This window comes from Palaemon carinicauda, chromosome 42 (assembly GCF_036898095.1).
Source record: "Palaemon carinicauda isolate YSFRI2023 chromosome 42, ASM3689809v2, whole genome shotgun sequence".
Taxonomy (NCBI): Eukaryota; Metazoa; Arthropoda; class Malacostraca; order Decapoda; family Palaemonidae; genus Palaemon; species Palaemon carinicauda.
Window position 1 is genome coordinate 34,040,796 of NC_090766.1, and position 18,102 is coordinate 34,058,897.

General features: G+C 42.0%; 1 protein-coding gene across 2 annotated transcripts in view; it reads left to right on the forward strand.

Annotated features, from left to right (window-relative positions):
* LOC137633200 (acyl-CoA dehydrogenase family member 11-like) overlaps positions 1–12,602 on the forward strand; it is a 108,289-nt gene extending 95,687 nt beyond the window's left edge. For both annotated transcript variants that reach the window (XM_068365360.1, XM_068365359.1), the window contains exons 11-14: positions 8,368–8,557; positions 9,387–9,495; positions 10,694–10,861; positions 11,658–12,602. In XM_068365360.1, the coding sequence (XP_068221461.1) occupies positions 8,368–8,557; positions 9,387–9,495; positions 10,694–10,861; positions 11,658–11,833 (643 nt within the window). In that variant the 3' untranslated portion in view covers positions 11,834–12,602. The remainder of the gene's footprint in view (positions 1–8,367; positions 8,558–9,386; positions 9,496–10,693; positions 10,862–11,657) is intronic.
* Positions 12,603–18,102: the final 5,500 nt, after the last annotated feature.

The window sequence follows — 18,102 nt, forward strand, 5'->3', positions numbered from 1 at the left end:
TCCGAGTATTGAGTCAATACTGTCGCGTCCCCCATACCCTGACGAGGTGGTATTGGGAACGTCCTAACCCAGAGTTCCTTCTGGAACTCCAGGTCAACTGCCTAGGACGGGTCACACTTCTTCCTTCACACACAAGCTTACGTAGGCCACATGGTTCCTTGCGGTGCAAGGAACTTGTGAGGTGCAGGGACTCCTTTTCTCGAGTGCGACTCACTCGGATTCTGAGTCCCCGGGTAAAGCCAAAGCCAGTATGGCTGGGGACTTTCCACCCTTCCTAAGGGATAAGTCACCCTTTGTAAATAGCGTGGTTTGTATTTCGGTTACGGAACAAATGACAAATTCGAAGATAATTTGTATTTTTCCTAACCATACAAACCTTAGCTATTTACACATATTTGCCCGCCAGCCCTGTCCCCCAAGACAAGTCCTACCTCTAAGTGAAAGTGAGTATTCACCTGTGTGTGAGGGGGAGGAGGGGTAGCTAGCTACCACTCCCCTACCCCCCCGCTAACTAGCGCGGGGGTAATACACCCTCGTTAAATTCTAATGGCTCGCCATTTCAGCTACGCTAAAAGTAATAACCCTTTGTAAATAGCTAAGGTTTGTATGGTTAGGAAAAATACAAATTATCTTCGAATTTGTCATATTACTGTACTTGATCTCTCCTTGAAGGGCAATTTAGTAAGCAGTATCAACTCAATCATTGTCCCTCGTGAAATAATATATCTCATTTCAGGTTATGCATTAAATTGTTATCACTTCCTATTAGAATGGCTATATGGTTTAAAGTTTCATCAAACTGTTCAATAAGTTTTAACTAAATCATTCACATGTATAATATTAATCAATTGCCTAACTTTGTTATAGTAGTAGGTTGGCCAACACACCAGCCACCTGTTGAGATACTACTGTTAGAGAGTTATTGAGTCCTTTGACTGGCCAGACAGTACTACATTGGATCCCTCTCTCTGGTTATGGCTCATATTTACTTTGCCTATACATACACCAAATAGTCTGGCCTATTCTTTACACATTTTCCCCTTTCCTCATACACCTGATAACATTAAGTTAACCAAACAATTATATACTCAAGTGTTAACTACTGCATCGTATTTGTTCAGTGGCTACTTTCCACTTGGTAAGGGTAAAAGAGACTACAGCTATGGTAAGCAGGTCTTCTAAGAAGACACTCCAAAATAAAACCATTGTTCTCTAGTCTTTGGTAGGGCCCTTGCCTTTGTACCATGGTCTTGCTCTGTTTTGGGTTAGAGTTCTCTCGCACACTATTTTATATTTCCTTATTTCCTTAGCTCACTAGGCTTTTTTCCCTGTTGTAGCCCTTGGGCTTATAGCATCCTGCTTTTCAAACTAGGGTAATAGCTTAGCTAGTAATAATGATAATATAATTCTGTCTTTGAACAAAATAATAAACGAAAATTGTTAATGTGGAGTCTGCCAGATTAGAAATTCAATAATGAATTTTTAAATATTAAACTTAGCCGGTGAATATATAATAGCTGACGTCTCCGACGGCTCGACAGATTCCAAAAACTCGCGAGCGATCGCCATGAAGGTTGCGGGTGTGCCCACCAGCGCCGACTATCGGCCAGATACCGCATATACTTGTAAACAGCTCCAGTTCTTCTCTGTCGGTCTTGTCGACAAGTTGGTTCCACTCGCTTTATGACCTCGAGTTTTCTACCGAATTGGTGAAGTACTTGGTTTTGGTTTTATTGCTTTCGCCGTGTTGGATTATTCAATACTATCTTCAAAAGAAATGCTTTTGAAAGGAGAGGAAAAGTGTTTTGCCCTTGCCTTTTTTTTTTTTATCTCTGGTTTTTCCATTGAGTAAAGATGGCCGACCCTTCCCTCAGTGTACGGAAGTGTATTTAAGGCTTTTAGTAATTATTTTATCACGTTATAAATTATTGTTGATATTTATAGATTTTCCTCTATATATTTTATATCTCACCCGCCTTTATTAGGCCTCTTTGATTAGCTTTCCATTTATACTAAACATCAAGATAAATTTTATGTTTTGTTTATATGCGGCCGTTACCTATTCCTTGTAGGCGGTCCTAACTTGGAAAACGAAGTTAAACACCGTTGAGCCCATTCAACTTTTATTTTGTTAAGTTTAAATCAATTGCTCTATAAGAGTTATGAAATGAATATTTTTTAGAAAATATTTTAAGAAATATATTCTTTGAATAGTCTTCGTGCTGTTTTTTTTTTTTTCAAAGATGAACTAACGTTTGGTTTGTTTATGCTACGCAGTTTGCGCTCTGTCGTTACGATAGAGAAAGAGAGAATCACGGTTTCACTTTGCAGAAAGAGTAAATCGATTTTGACGTTTTGTTCATTCTTCTTTCAAACTGAAGTGTTTTAGATACTAATTTAAAGGAACTTGTTAATTTTCAATTTCTTAGTCCTTTCAGTTTTTTCCTTTGGTCAAATAACCTGTTTATTGACGAAGGGTGAGTGGGCAATTCTCTTGTGTGTGACAAGAGAGAGAGAGAGAGAGACGGAGAGAGAGAGAGAAAGAGAGAACGATCCGATCTTTATTCTCGTCCCAAGTCGCTGTACAAGGAGTTTGGGAGCGAGTAACGTTGTTCTCGATTCAGTTTTTTTTACTCTCGTCCCAAGTCTCTGTACGGGGAGAGAGGATAAAACGTTTTTAGTTTTTATTCTCGTCCCAAGGCACTGTACGGTGAGAGATTGAAAACGTAAGTCTTTAGTGAACTAGTGTTTAGTCTCCTCCCCAGTCACTGATCCTTTTTAACTTTATATATTTTCGTTTTATTCGATATATATGTTTACTGATTTTTGCATGTGTGTTTCATTTTGTACTAATGTGCTTACATTATACGACTCATTTCGCAATTATAACCTTTTGATGTAAGGAAGAATTGCGTGCTTCAGGTAGAAATCAGTTTTATTCATGCCTAATGTGAAATTATTGAAAAATACGATATCAGTGAAGTAAGTGCAAAAAACATGTTCTGTGTTGCGGAGGGTTCGTTTGTTCGTGCTTGTCGCTCCCCTAGTCCGAGACCTCTTTCAAGCTCCCCTGCACCAGGGAGAAGTAATGTCGTAGGACTTAAGGGGACGAGAGGCTTTAACCAACGTACAGACGTTCCCTCTTTGGTATCGGACGTTTCTCGTCAAGATCGCCCTTACCATAAGACGGGTGAGACTGTGTTCTCCTCGTCATCCGAAGACTTTTCGCAAAAGAAACCTTGGCACAAGGTTTCTAGACCCTTGAAGCGAAAGTCAGTCCCTTCAGGACAGGTCCAGCATCCTGGCTGTGGCCATTGGGACAGCTCTGACCCTTTGCAGTCGTCGGAAGACTTTCTCCTATTAAACGCAAGCGTAACACGGGGTCCGAGGGTCGCGGTAAAGGCAATGTTTTGCCAACACAGACGTTACCGTCGTCTCGGCCCGTTCCGACTCCCGTTGATCCTAAATGGGTTGTCCTGCAGGACATGCAGACTAAGCTTGCCTCCCTTATGGAGAAGTATGACGTTAGTGCTGACGTTTCTTGTACTTTGAAACGTAATGTCAGTAGTTTTTCACGTCAGTCACGTGACATGGATCCTCCCTCGCTGCAGTCTCGTGTTGACTTTCAGCCGCTGCCGCAGTCTCGTGTTGACGTTCAGCCGCTGCCGCAGTCTCGTGTTGACGTTCAGCCACTGCCGCCGCAGCCCCGACCGGACGTTCACCGACCGGCTCAGTTGCCTCGACTTGACGTTGAGCGTCAATCACCGCAGTCGAAGGTTGTTTTGCCTGCTCAGTCTATGCAGTCAAGGCAGTTCCGACGTGACGTCGAGCGTCAATCAACTTCAGTTGTTGTTGTTGGTCAGTCACAAGGATTTCAGTCCTTTCAGCAGCGGCGGGACGTCGCTTCCTCTACTGCTACTGCTGCTCCTTTGCTTGTTGACATTGCCTGTCAAGCGTTGCCGCCGCGGCAGGTCTCTCTTTTTCATGAGACTCGGCAATTGTCGGACGAGGTTCCTTCAGATGAGGAAGTTGCTGATCCTCCTCTTACTGATATTCCTTTGGGGACTTTGTCAGACGGAGAGGAGCCTAAAGCTGCTCAGCCCTCTATGGACTTTAAAAAAAAAAATCATGCTGATTTTTAAGGATCTTTGTCCGGACCATTTTGTAACTGCTGCTCCTCGTTCGCCTTCGTCAGAGTTTACGCTAGGCCTAGCTACTTCGAAGCCGTTGTTTTCTAAGCTAGTGCTCTCTCGCTCTTCTAAGAGAGCTTTACGTTGGCTAGGCGACTGGTTGATCACCAGGAGGAGTTTGGGGGAGACAGCCTTTGCTTTCCCTCCTTTTAAACTGGCTTATAAGCGAGCGTCTGGTATGACACGGGAGAAGTTCTCGGCTTGGGAGTTCCTGTCTCTGCCCAGGGAGACTTCTCAAGCCTCATAGACTCTCCCCGTCGCATGGCCATGAGACGCTCCAAGATTTTATGGTCGGCTTCAGAGCTAGACCATCTCCTGTTAGGAGTTTTTTCGAGCGTTTGAAGTTTTTATTTGTTGGATTGGTCCCTGGGAGCCTTAAGTAAGAAGGTCTCTCCAGCTGTCAATGTATTGCTGTACAATTATGTCATGCATGAACAAGGCTATCAGGGATGGCTCCAATGATCTGACAGCCACGTTCTCTGCAGGAACAAGGCTATCAGGGATGGCTCCAATGATCTGGCAGCCACGTTCACTGCAGGAGTTCTTAAGATGTAGGTGCGCTCAATGTGTTCATTGTCAAGACAAACTTCACGATGAAGACTACCAAATCTGTCTTGGCAGCAGTAAGGGAAGGCAACTGGATGGTCTCTCTCGACCTTCAGGATGCATACTTCCACATCCCGATTCATCCAAACTTTCAACAACATCTGAGGTTTGTGGACGGGAAAGTAATGTACCAATGTCGAGCACTGTACTTCGGCCTCATTCCTGCTCCTCTTGTTTTTACAAGGCCCTTGCAAAATGTAGCAAGCTTTCTACATTTTTTGAGGATTCAGAGCCTCCCTTTATTTTGACGACTGGCTAATCAGGGCGTCGTCATTATATCGCTGTCTGGAGAGCCTCTAATGGACATTAGACCTAACCAAGGAGCTAGGTCTCATAGTGAACGTAGAGAAGTCGTAACTTACAGTACCCCATCCCAGACTATTCTTTATTTGGGAATGGAGATACAGTGTCTGATTTTTCGGGCCTTTTTCGTCTCCCACAAGAATGGAACAAGCTCTGTTAAAAGTCCTTCACTTGCAAGAGAAAAACAGTTGCTCTGTAAGAGTTTGAACTAGCCTCGTGGGAACTCTTTCATCGCTGGAGTAGTTTATCTCTCTGGGGAGACTCAACCTATGCCCTCTCCAATTTCACCTAAACCATTGGAACAAGGAGAAGGGCTTAGAGAGTATCTCTTTCCCAATCTCCAACTCAGTCTAGACATGTCTGACTTGGTGGGACAGCAACATCAGACTTCGAGAAGGTCTTTCTCTTGCGATCAAGAACCCAAACCATGTGTTGTATTCAGATGCATCGGATTTGGGTTAGGGAGCTCCACTGGACAGTCTGGAATGCTCGGGTCTTTGATCCACGGATCAGAAGGAACTCCATTTAAGGCAAGTAACATCTCTCCTTTGGCGAGATTTGTGCAAGGAAAAATGAATGTCTTGGCGGACGGCCTCAGCAGAAGAGGACAAGTCATCTCCATGGAGTGGACGTTGCATAAGACTGTGTGCGAGAAGCTATGGATGACATGGGGTCAACCCACCATAGATCTTTTTGCGACTTCTCTGACAAAGAGGCTCTCGACTTACTGCTTTCCAGTTCCAGATCCAGAGGCAGCCCACATAGACGCTTTCCTGGTGGACTGGTCTCACCTGGACGTTTATGCCTTTCCACCTTTCAAGATCCTAAACAAGGTGCTGCAGAAGTTCACCTCTCACAAAGGGACCAGGTTGACATTGGTTGCTCCACTCTGGCCCGCGAGAGAGTGGTTCACAGAGGTACTTCAATGGCTGGTAGACGTTCCAAGGAGTCTGCCTTTAAGGATGGATCTCTTACGGCAGCCCCTCGTAAGGAGTCTTCATCAAAGCCTCCCCGCGCTTCGTCTGACTGCCTTCAGACTATCGAAAGACTCGCAAGAGCTCGAGGATTTTCAAAGGAGGCAGCCAGAGCGATTGCGAGGGCTAGGAGAGCATCTACCATCAAGGTCTACCAGTCGAAGTGGGAGGTCTTTAGAGACTGGTGCAAGTCATCATCCATTTCCTCTTCCAGTACCTCTGTAGCCCAAATTGCAGACTTTCTCCTGCATCTAAGAAATGTTCGCTCCCTCTCTGCTCCCACTATTAAGGGCTACAGGAGCATGTTGGCTTCTGTGTTCAGACATAGAGGCTTAGATCTGTCCAATAATAAAGATCTCCAAGATCTCCTTAAGTCCTTCGAGACCTCTAAGGAGCGTCGTATGGCAACTCCTGGATGGAACTTAGACGTGGTCCTAAGGTTCCTAATGTCAGACAGGTTTGAGCCATTACATTCAGCCTCCCTGAAGGATCTCACCCTCAAGACGCTTTTCTTAGTGTGCTTGGCTTCAGCTAAAAGGGTCAGTGAGATCCATGCCTTTAGTAAAAACATCGGCTTTTCTACAGATAAAGCCACATGTTCGCTTCAGCTTGGTTTCTTGGCCAAAAATGAACTGCCTTCTCGTCCTTGGCCTAAATCTTTTGATATACCTTGCCTATCAGAGATCGTAGGCAACGAGCTTGAAAGAGTACTGTGCCCAGTTAGAGCTCTTAAGTTTTATTTAGCTCGTACCAGATCCTTACGAGGTGGATCTGAGGCCTTATGGTGCTCAGTTAAGAAGCCCTCATTGCCTATGTCTAAAAATGCTTTATCGTATTTTATTAGATTTTTAATCCGAGAGGCTCATTCTCACTTAAGTGAAAAAGATCGTTGTTTACTTAAGGTCAAGACGCACGAAGTAAGAGTGATAGCAACTTCCATGGCCTTTAAGCAAAACAGATCTCTGCGAAGTATTATGGACGCGACCTTTTGGAGGAGCAAGTCGGTGTTCGCTTCATTTTACTTAAAAGACGTCCAGACTCTTTATGAGGACTGCTACACACTGGGTCCATTCGTTGCAGCGAGTGCAGTAGTGGGTGAGGGTTCTACCACTACATTCCCTTAATTCCAATATCCTTTTAATCTTCTCTTGAAATGTTTTTAATCTTGGGTTGTACGGAAGGCTGAGAAGCCTTTCGCATCCTTTTTGATTTGGCGGGTGGTTAAATGTCGTTTCTTGAGAGCGCCCAGATTAAGGGTTTTGATGAGGTCCTGTTGTATGGGGGGTCGCCCTGGATATAACAGCTCCTGGGAGTCTTTCAGCATCCTGAGAGGATGGCTGGGCTTCGTGAGGAAAGCGGACTAATAAGGCAGAGTAATCGTCAGAGTCAGCTTCCTTACCAGGTACCTATATTTAATTGGGTTTTGTTATGATATAATTGTCAAAAACTCTAAGCATATATGCCTTTATTGTATTAATACTGGTCTCTACCCACCACCATGGGTGTGAATCAGCTATTATATATTCACCGGCTAAGTTTAATATTTAAAAATGATATTTTGATTATAAAATAAATTTTTGAATATACTTACCCGGTGAATATATAAATTAAAGGCCCTCCCTTCCTCCCCGATAGAGACCTAGGGGACTGAGAAGAACTGGAGCTGTTTACAAGTATATGCGGTATCTGGCCGATAGTCGGCGCTGGTGGGCACACCCGCAACCTTCATGGCGATCGCTCGCGAGTTTTTGGAATCTGTCGAGCCGTCGGAGACGTCAGCTATTATATATTCACCAGGTAAGTATATTCAAAAATTTATTTTATAATCAAAATATCATTTTTTTATTGCTATACTCACCTGATGTTCATATACATGCTCACCCTCCTCCCCACTAATCATAATATCAAGATTAAGAGTAATGTCGACTTAAAAACCAAAAACAATATTTCCTACTGCTAGGTGGTTCTGTTTCTTTGTTGAGGGCATGTATTTGTTGAAGCGAAAGAAAATGGGGAAAATATTAAAATTTTTTGAAAATTTACGCGTAAGTGACGATTGAGCCGGGCTTCTTAAAAAAGAAGCAACATGAACATCAGGTGAGTATGCAATTAAATTTTATTACTTAAATTCTAATTTTGTTTGCAATGAATATGATCTTATTTGAATATATTTATAATTTTCTGTGAAAAATTATTCAGTAATTTCTATGCTGTTTTGAGCGAGATACATATTTATAGTTTGCAAAGAGTGATTTCCAAGCTGTGCAAATTATAAGACTCATCATATTCCGCAGATTGCTTGGCCGTGAAGAGGCAGGTACTGCCACTGTCCAAGAGAGACTGGTTTTACGTGCTTTGACCCCTATTGCAAAGATGTTCACGGCAAAGATGGCTATGAGTGTGGTTTCAGAAGGCCTTGAGTGCTTTGGAGGTCAGGGTTACATTGAAGATACTGGTCTCCCTGTCATGCTAAGAGATGCTCAGGTCAGTTGAAGGATTCTCATTATTTTAATGACTCTTACCTGAAATTCAATGCTATTCCTTCAGAGGAGTTATAAAAGTTTGACCTTTCAAAATATAGAACTTCTCTCTATGACCTGGTGTGGCAGTAGCCTCAGCGAGGAGTGGACAAAACACAGCATGACAACCCTCAAGTTGCCTCATGGGTAAACAAGTCAATCCTCTAAAGTCCAATGGTTCAACTAGACAAACTTGTTTGCTCTCCATTTTTCTTTTGTCATGGTTGAACTTTTCAAGTTTCTTTAGGCAAGTACTAAAATTAATGATTTTATGTTGAAGATTAGTTTAATGCTACCATGACTTTTCACAGATTTGTGTTTAGTTTCTTTTTTTAAGGTCACATTTTCTCACTTTTTCCTATTGATTTTGTTTTTTGACACGTGATATACCAATCTTTTCTCATCTTGTTTTTTTTCACACATTTTCATGTTATTCTATGAAACATGTTTATTAGATAGAGACACTGTTGATCAAATAAATCATATGTTATAATTATATTTTTTTTTTACTTATCAAAAGCTCAAGTAATGTTGCTATTCAGTATTATTTTTTATTAACTTATGTATTCTACTTACTTAGAATATTAATTTAATTATTTTTGCTATTAGGATTAAATATTGAACTTACATTACTGTTACTGTCTTGAAATCATACATAAGGTTGAGTTCAAGATTTAAGTTTACAATTATCGCTACTCTATATTTTTCATTATTTAGAGCTATGAAAGCTCACATATGTGGCTTATTTTGAGAGTACAAGCATATATTTCCATTTGCAATCTCTTTCTCTAAAGGTACTCCCCATTTGGGAAGGCACTTCAAATATTATGTCGCTTGACTTCCTACGAGCTGTGATGAAAACCAACGGGGAAGCAGTGACATCGTTGTATGAAGATATTAAAGGTAGTTCTATTGGTTTTGGGTTCATATTTATCCATTAAGGGCATTTGTTAAAGCTTTAATATCGATTTAAAGTAGTTTAAGCTAGATCTAGGGGAACCTAGTTTGAAGTTCAATGATGGGATTGGAATAATGAATAGTGATAGCTAAAGGGTTATACAGTACTGTATTAGCTACTCCAGTTAATTTAGTTGCATACAGAGAATGGTAAGTCGCAAGAACTGTATACAAATAAAGGATTTGTTTGTGACATCTGGTGATGGAAATAGCTTTTTAATTTTGTCTATTAGAATCCCAAATAATTTCTTCATTCAAGCCATTCTTTAAAGCTTTCAAAGACATAACCAACAAAGTAAATTTTAAAGTGATAATTCTACTCTTCTGTGGTACCCTAGAAGTACCAACCAAACTCAGCTGAGTCCCTCGTCAGGGAAAGAGTAATGATGAGAAGAATTTTTTTTATGTCGTCCATCTCCCAAAGTTTGGGAAAGTTCCAAGGTAGATCAATAGATTATTAAAAAAATTCTTTACATTTGGGTGTAACCATCTAGCTGCCCATTGTCTATGTTCTTATATTAATGTAACTTTGCTTCTACAGAAAAGAAAGGGGTGCTCTACTTTATTTTAAGGTGATACAGTAATTTAATTTTGAAGCTTAGAGATTCTATCTGGAAAATTTAGGCATTGAAAATAATCAAAGAATAGAACCTGATTGAAATATGCAAAAACCATATTGTAAATAAGTCAAGTCATTTTATCAACCCATTCAGAGTTATCACATCACTGAGATTAAGGTGGGAATAAGTTAATGCTAACTTGATAAAGTTTAAAAAATACAATGAGCTGAAAGAAGGTAGTTTGTTGCTCTGCTCTGAGTAGGATGAGTTCTAGGGTGAAGGCCATAAAGTTTTCTATGTGACATTTAATGGATGAAATGAACGAGTGAGAAGGCTGACTGAATTTTAAAGATTTTTAGACACTTTTTCTGTGGCTTTTTGTTCTAAATCTTAGAGTACAGTGTTATATTAAAACCTGTCTTGTAAGTGTTTATCAGAAGAAAAAAAATATTGTATTCTTTTACATGTTTTATTTTGATACAGTTTAATATTCTGTGAAGAATATATTATGGTGTTCCATGCAGAGTAAAAATTATAATCCCAAGCTTAATAATATTTTGTAAATGTATATCTTTTCTCCACAGTGAGACTGGAGGATAGTAAAGCAAAGGCACCTGGGAATGAATTCGATAATTCTGCCATGCTGGTAATGCAAGCAATGAATGAACTTATAAGCTTTTTGCAGAAGCACCCGGAGCTTATTCAGTCAGCTGCCCGAGATATTGCCACCACGATTGCTCACATTTATATAGGTAATATACTGGATGTGGGAATTATTGTGAACATGCTTATAATAGACAGGGTAAACATTTATGTGAATTGGAGCAGTCATTTGTTCATTAATGACATTTATTTGGGGTTTTAGTCTATTTAGTATAGTATTGTTTATTGTTGTATTGTTGGAAAAATATTGTCATACTGTAGTTGTTGTTATTATTATTAGTGACTAATGAAATCTGCAGTATTTTAGCTAGTATATTTTGACTAATTTGGTAATTCAAGTTCAATTTGATGTGCCTCTTAAATTTATAAAAAAATGTACAATAATTTAAGCAAGGGCTGTGACAGTTTTTTACAGATGGCCAAATTGACATCAATTAACAAATTTTGCTTAGTATGAACATTGTTTCAAAGCCATTTAGAGGTTAGTTACCATTGTTCAAAGTAAAACCATTGTTCTCTAGTCTTGGGTAGTGCTATAGCCTCTGTACCATGGTCTTCCACTAAATTGGATTAGAGTTCTCTTGCTTGAGGGTACACTCGGGCACACTGTTCTATCTAGTTTCTCTTCCTCTTGTTTTGTTGAAGTTTTTTATTGTTCATATAGGAAATATTTATTTTAATGTTGTTACTATTCTTAAAATATTTAATTTTGCCTTATTTCCTTTCCTCACAGGGCTATTTTCCCTGTTGGAGCCCTTGGTCTTATAGCATCCTGCTTTTCCAACTAGGGTTGTAGCTTAGCATTTAATAATAATGATAATAATAATAATATTGCAAAGTACAGTAACCCTTAAAATGCCTTTTTTTCCCTTGGACAACATGCAGGAAGCCTCCTTCTTGAGCATGCCGCTTGGGAAAAGACGAGCATCAGTATGGAGGTGGGGAAAAGGTGGTGTGAGCAGCAGCTACTTCAGTTAACCCCAAGCCAGTACGTCGCTGATAATCATTCGTTGGTGATGGATGGTTACAATCCTGAAGAAGTATATGGGCCTATGTTTTAAATTGTTATTTTCAATGGTCCAATTCCCTCAGTTGCTATACACAGAAGGTTCTCAATTTACAAACTTAATAGGTTCCAAGAAGCTATTCATGAGTCGAATTGTTGACAAGGTGGATTTTGTTTAATTTTGGACAAGGGTAGGCCTAAGCTGACTCATGCCTATAATTTCCAGCTACATAAGTCAACAAATAGTCCCGTTACTTATGGAATAAATATCAGGTTATTACAAATGTCACTTTGGTTACTGTATTAAATTATATAATATTGTTTTATTACAGCATTTCTTTATCTTTATTACAGTATACAAACTTTTGATACAGTATCTGAAATTTATTACTTCAGTTGAATTTTTATTTGCAAATGTTTGTAAGTTGACCTCCTGTTTTTTTTTTCTTCATAATTTTGAAAGGGAAATATGATTGTATGCATTTGAACACTCATTATTTAATTTACTTAGAGTTACTGTATCAATATTGAGGTTCACAAAGTCTTAGGGGATTTTTACATTATTGTAACTATAAAGTAAAAATGAAATTAATATTTAAAGGTTGCCGCATTTAATACACTCCAAGTATCAAATTCTATGAAAGGAAACATAGTATATGAGTTGAGGTGCCATTTTGAATTTATTGTTGATAAGATGAAATGTTCCAAGCAAATTTAAAACCGCAATATTTTCAAATCAGAGTACCGTACGAAATTGAATAGCTTCATTATTTGTGCATAACTTGTTATAGTTACTAGCACAAACTAAAAGCACATTTTGTTTACTTATAACTTCATTCCCCTTGTTACTAGTTTTGAGAAATTACATCAATCAGGTGTCAGGCAGCATTGATAATGACACTATATGCAGTCAACGTAAAGACAAAAATAGTGGCAAATTAATCTTTAAATGTTATTTAAAGACTGATGATTTTTTTGTGGTAGTGTGGAGTTTTCTAATCTGCATTTTGATATGTATAGATAAATGCATTTTTTGAAAACAAACTGCTTAGGATCTAGGTTTCAATTATATTTTAGTATCTTCTCTTTCATTGATCGGAGTTCTGTTATAGATTAAGTTATACACGTATTTGAGATATGTTTAATACAGTGATTAAATTAAATGGTGTAAAAAAAGTATAACTGATGGTAAGGTATAGATTGCATAATTAATTGTAATACTGCAAATACAATGCAATTAGATATAAGCTCAGAGCTTGGTATATTTGTACATAGAAAATTAACTATATATTTTATGTATGTGATGCTTAAATTTCTAATAAGAAAATAGAAAATTAGCTACAGTATATATTTTATCTATATGACACTTGAATTTCTAATAGGAAAATAGGAAAATAATATATTTTGCTTAGAAATAAAAATACTAGTTTACTTTTTGCCTTTTTATATAATTTGTTGAAATTGTCATTGTTCCTATGTGGTATACAAACCCTCATTCTTTGGTTAGGGTATTGATTCAGCGTGAGCTGGAGTCGCTCTTTAAAGTTGAACAATAAGTTGTTATTCAATTGGTGAGGGTGTGTAGCGAGTAGCCCCGCCCCTTCCAGCTGGAGACCCTTCACTTTTGATTCAGCCGCTGTTGCGTATGCTTATACAAAAGCCCCTGTCAAAATTTTTCATTTTTTTTTACTCTTTTCAGCAAATGAATGGTGGTTGTTGAGATGAGAAAGGAAGCAAGTTCTTGTTTGCCATGGGAAGGGTGAACGCTGTACCAATTTTGGCTATGGCATCCCCGTTGGGGAAAGGGGATCTTCAGTTTGATCAGATTCATGCTTTTATTTACAACCCAGGTCCTATTAACCTTTATTCCTTATTAAAATTAAGTAGGATATTTCTGGGGTCATCGCTTTGTTTCTCCACAGATAAAGCGGTGATCACTTCTAGGGAAGAAAATAAATCTTCCAGTTTGGGTTCCATGGGGCTTCCAACCCATCAAGCAGTAAGTCTCCCTAATTAAAGGATAAGGTTTTTATGCTGCGTAGCAATGAATCACGAAATTTTAAAGTAATTTGTATTTTTCCTAGCCATGGAGTCTTTTAATCTCACTTTCCTCCACACCATCCCTCCCAATCCTGGGTTGAAAGGTTAAAAGTGAAGGCTCTTTGGCTGAGTAGCCCTGCACCCTCACCAGCTGCATAACCACATGTTATCCAACTTTTTGGGCTCAGGCCATGTCGTCCTGATGGAAGGTTCCTTTAGTAGCTTCCTAAGGGTATATATGACTCCAGTGGATATTCACAGAGAATTAAACTAAAGGTTTCCAGAATTTTAACTTCTGGCGCGAGTACCCTTAAGGTTGTCCTTTAGGATATCGCATAATAACAGGGGACATATTTTTGACACGCCACATAGCGTTTACGCTTCGAGGGGGAAGTTGGTGGCAAGATATGGGAGGAGCCGTTAAAAAGTTCTCCTCCTCCGTTACTGTTATGGGTACTCGGATGATGTCATAAGCGACGCCATCTTGGCTGACGTCATCACCGCCCGCGAACTCCATTCCTTTTGTAGTAGCGTGTTTGACCAGGTGTTTTTCCCAGTTGTTTCACTATTTACTGCAGCCATGTCGCAATCTTCAGCTTCTTCTGTCTCTGGAAAGTTGAGTGTTTAATTCTTATACTGTATAAATTAGCTCTGGCCGTAAAGTAACGCTTTTCTATCGAAAAATACTGTGTTTTGTGGCGGAGCTATTGCCTAACCGGAGGCGTCTCTGACGCTGTCGTTCGCATCGCATGCTTTATTTAGTTAGCCAGAACGACTGTCCCGGTTTCTTAACTAATTATCGGTATTAGTTATTCAGTCTTCATTGCTAGGAATTAGTTATATTATGCCGATAGTATTCCTTAATTTCGGCGAGTGTAGGTAGCCAAATTTATGATGCTAGAGATGCTAGCCTAGGCGCTTTAGTTTACTTTCATGCATGATATAATATGTTTTCCTGGTGTTATTTTATTAAGTGAAGATATTAGGCAATTATACATATAAGATTCAGTGATTGCACATGGGTTTTTCCTCCTTCTAGAGAGTTTACAAGGGGTTTTGATGATTTAGGTAGTCGATTCCCCTGCCCCTAACCTAACAGCTTAGGGGCTTTTGTATACTTTCGCACCTCCTCGGTTACCTTTACATATAAGGCAATCTCTTCCCCCCTCTGAGGTAGCCTAGGCTACATCCTAGCCCTCCTTTCCTTGAATTGTGTTTCTGGTAAGGTTAGGCTAGGATTTTCTTTCCCTTCCCAGAGCCATAATACATGAGCTTTGAGTTTGGGTCAGAACCCCAGAGTACCTGTTGTTTGCCCCCAGCTGCACCATTAGGTGAATGAACTCTCCTATTGGTCCCCGCTGGACGGCAAAAAGGGGGGGGGGGGGCGCGCAGACAACCCCCCACCCCCACCCCCACCCTCACCCTAGACCACACCTGGAAGGGTTAAGAGACCCTTCCTCTCTATGGCCTAGCGACTTATCTTGCGCTTGCCTACCCTAGGCTAGGAGATATCCATTCCCTAGCCTAGGTTAGGCAGGCTTAAGGATTCTGTTTCTTTATAGTTTGGGACCGCCTATCAATACCGTCCCCTTACTGTACTAACCCACCCTAGGCTGAAGAATGAACTCTCCCTATGCCTGGGGTGGTGCCAGTACTGAAACTGAGTCCCCTATTAGGGTGATGGGGAAGGCTTACACCCCCTTCATCCGTACACAGGACCATTTCCTCTCCCCCCCTCTATCCTTTGGTGGTGGCCTAGCCATCACACCCCTGTCCACCGTCCTACAACTCACCGAGTGCCGATGGGTTGTGGGGTCGGCCCGGTCCTTTCGCCTGCTGGGCCAAGCCGTTCAGCTTCCCTTGCATGATACTGCTATAGGATAGCATGGCGGCAGGTCCTTCTGCCGGCGGGAGACCTCCCTGCTGTCTTAGAGCGTTCTTTGGTCCTCCCTTGGATCGCCACCCGCAGCCCTAGCCAACCGACGGCTGAGCTACGGCAGGATGGAAGCCCGATCATATAATGCTCTTCCTTCCATTTGAACCCTCCTTCTCGAGGAAGGCAAGGTTAGGGTTGTGAGCTGCCGCCCTCCCCTCCACTTCCTTCACTGCTTTCTCTCTCTCTCCAATCTAGTGCCGGCCCACTGTCGCACGACTCTACCGGCAACAGCCAACAGTGTAGCCTAGGTCTCCTCCCAGTCACATGGAAGGATGACAGGGTAGGTGTACCTTCAGCTGGTTGCCTGCCGGCCGCCGGCAGTCCGCTGGTGGCCGGCGTGCCTCCGGCAGCACGGCGGGCCGCCGATGCGCCAGTGAACCGTCCTCTTGCACTAACCCTTCCGGCAGCGCGCCGGCAGTGTCTGTTGTATGGCTGTATACAGTAGCCAGTACATCTGTGGTATAGTACATACCCTAGACAGAAAACTATGGTGTATAGTTATGCAATAGATAATTTTCTGGCATACTCTGTGCATCCATGTGTAGTCCCTTGCCAGGACCTACTCGAATTGGGGATTAATATTCCCCCCTTTTCTTTATGCTGATTGATCATCGGCTCTCCCCTTTCACCACTACTAATCCCTCGGAGGAAGTGCTAATTACGCTACTCTATCCCTACGGGCTAGTTTTCTCCTTAGGGCCTACCTGGACGGAAGCCCTAGAATTGGTAGTGGAGAAGGGTCACGGCAATTGGCTGGGCGAGATTCACAAGTATGTGTCTTTCATGTTTCATTTCCAGCTTACCTATCCTAAGCTTACACTTGGAAAGGAATCTTATATTATAATTAAGATTACATTAAGATTAATCGAAGATTATTCTAAGTCTAACATTATAGACTCCCGCATACTCATGTACCCTTTCTTTCTTTACAGGAGGAGTACATCCGGTGTGAGAGCGCCTTCTGCAGCGTTCGGTGCCGTGATTTCTACGGCCACCTGGCGTGCCGAACCTACGCCAGCTGCTCCGTCACCCAGGGATCTCTGAGGTACTGGGACCTGCAGGTATGCACAACTTACAATGACCTGCTCAACGAGGCGTTCGAGACTCCCAAGTCTGCGGAGTCAAGGGACATCGCTCGAGAGGAACTGCGCAAGTGGGTGCGTGGTTTCCAAAAGAACGCCACGGGGCCTTACCTTCCCAGCGAGAAGATGAGAGCTATGCTCTTCCCTAAAGCATCTGCGGATGCTGTCATCCCCAAACCCGAGATCCCTTGCGACCAGCTGACGGTCAACCCAGACGTTTCGGACGCACTTCAAGACATCCATCTTGACGATGACAGGATGTCGGAAGTGTCGGACACCACCGAGAGGACCCTGATGGCCGAGGGTCAAGACGAGGAACCTATGACGGCTCCTGACTCCGAAGAAGAGGGCGCCGCTGCGCCCTCCATAGCCTCCGTAGTCATCTCGGAACCAGTGCCCTCTACATCGTCCACTCCTATGCCTACAAGAACGGACGATCCCATGGACAACTTTCAGGCCATGATGGCGATCCTCGAGGAGAGGTTCCGCAAGAGGGATGAGGATTTTAAGAAGGAAATCCTTAGCTGGATTAAGCAACGCGAGCCTCAGAGGAGGCTGAACGTCAAGGACCTTCCTACCTGCTCTGTGACCAACCCACGGTGGCATGCTGAGTACATGCCCATCACAAGCGGTAGGATCGTAGTCAACGACAAGCTAGGCGCCGTCCCCCTTGAAGAGGTGGAATTCTGGCCTAGCTTTGAGGCATACCCAGACTGCTTCATCTGCCTCAAATCAGAACCCGTTTCGAAGGAAGAAACTGAGCCGAAGGAGGTCATCGTGTTTGATCATGCAAAGGCTCAACCCCTGCTAGCCGGTTGCTTGAAGGACAAGGGCTACACCAACTCTAAGGTGCCAGCCCTTAGCAAGAAACACCCGTCCTTTCTTGCTCCAAGCACCATGGTCTTCCCCTTCGCAGAGAACTCTCTCCTGGCAGTGCTTAAGGCGGTGGAGGAAGGGAAACCCTGCCCTACATTGGAGGAATGTAGGCCCCTCTCCCTCACCTTACCCCCCCCCACAACAAGAACTGGAAGGACATCCAGGAGAAAGAGGCTGACATGACTGGACAACAGTTCAGTGAGAACCTCCCCAAGCTCTCTGAGTATCTCCTTCGTCGAGAGCAGGATAAGAATGAGAGGCTGGCCGCTTCTCTTTCCCTCCAAGTGATAATCGAGACAATGGCTGGGGAACATACGACCCCAGGCGTCTTCATGGTCTTAGCCAAGACCCACCTAGCGACCCTGACGAAGGACTTCTATAGCTTCGTCA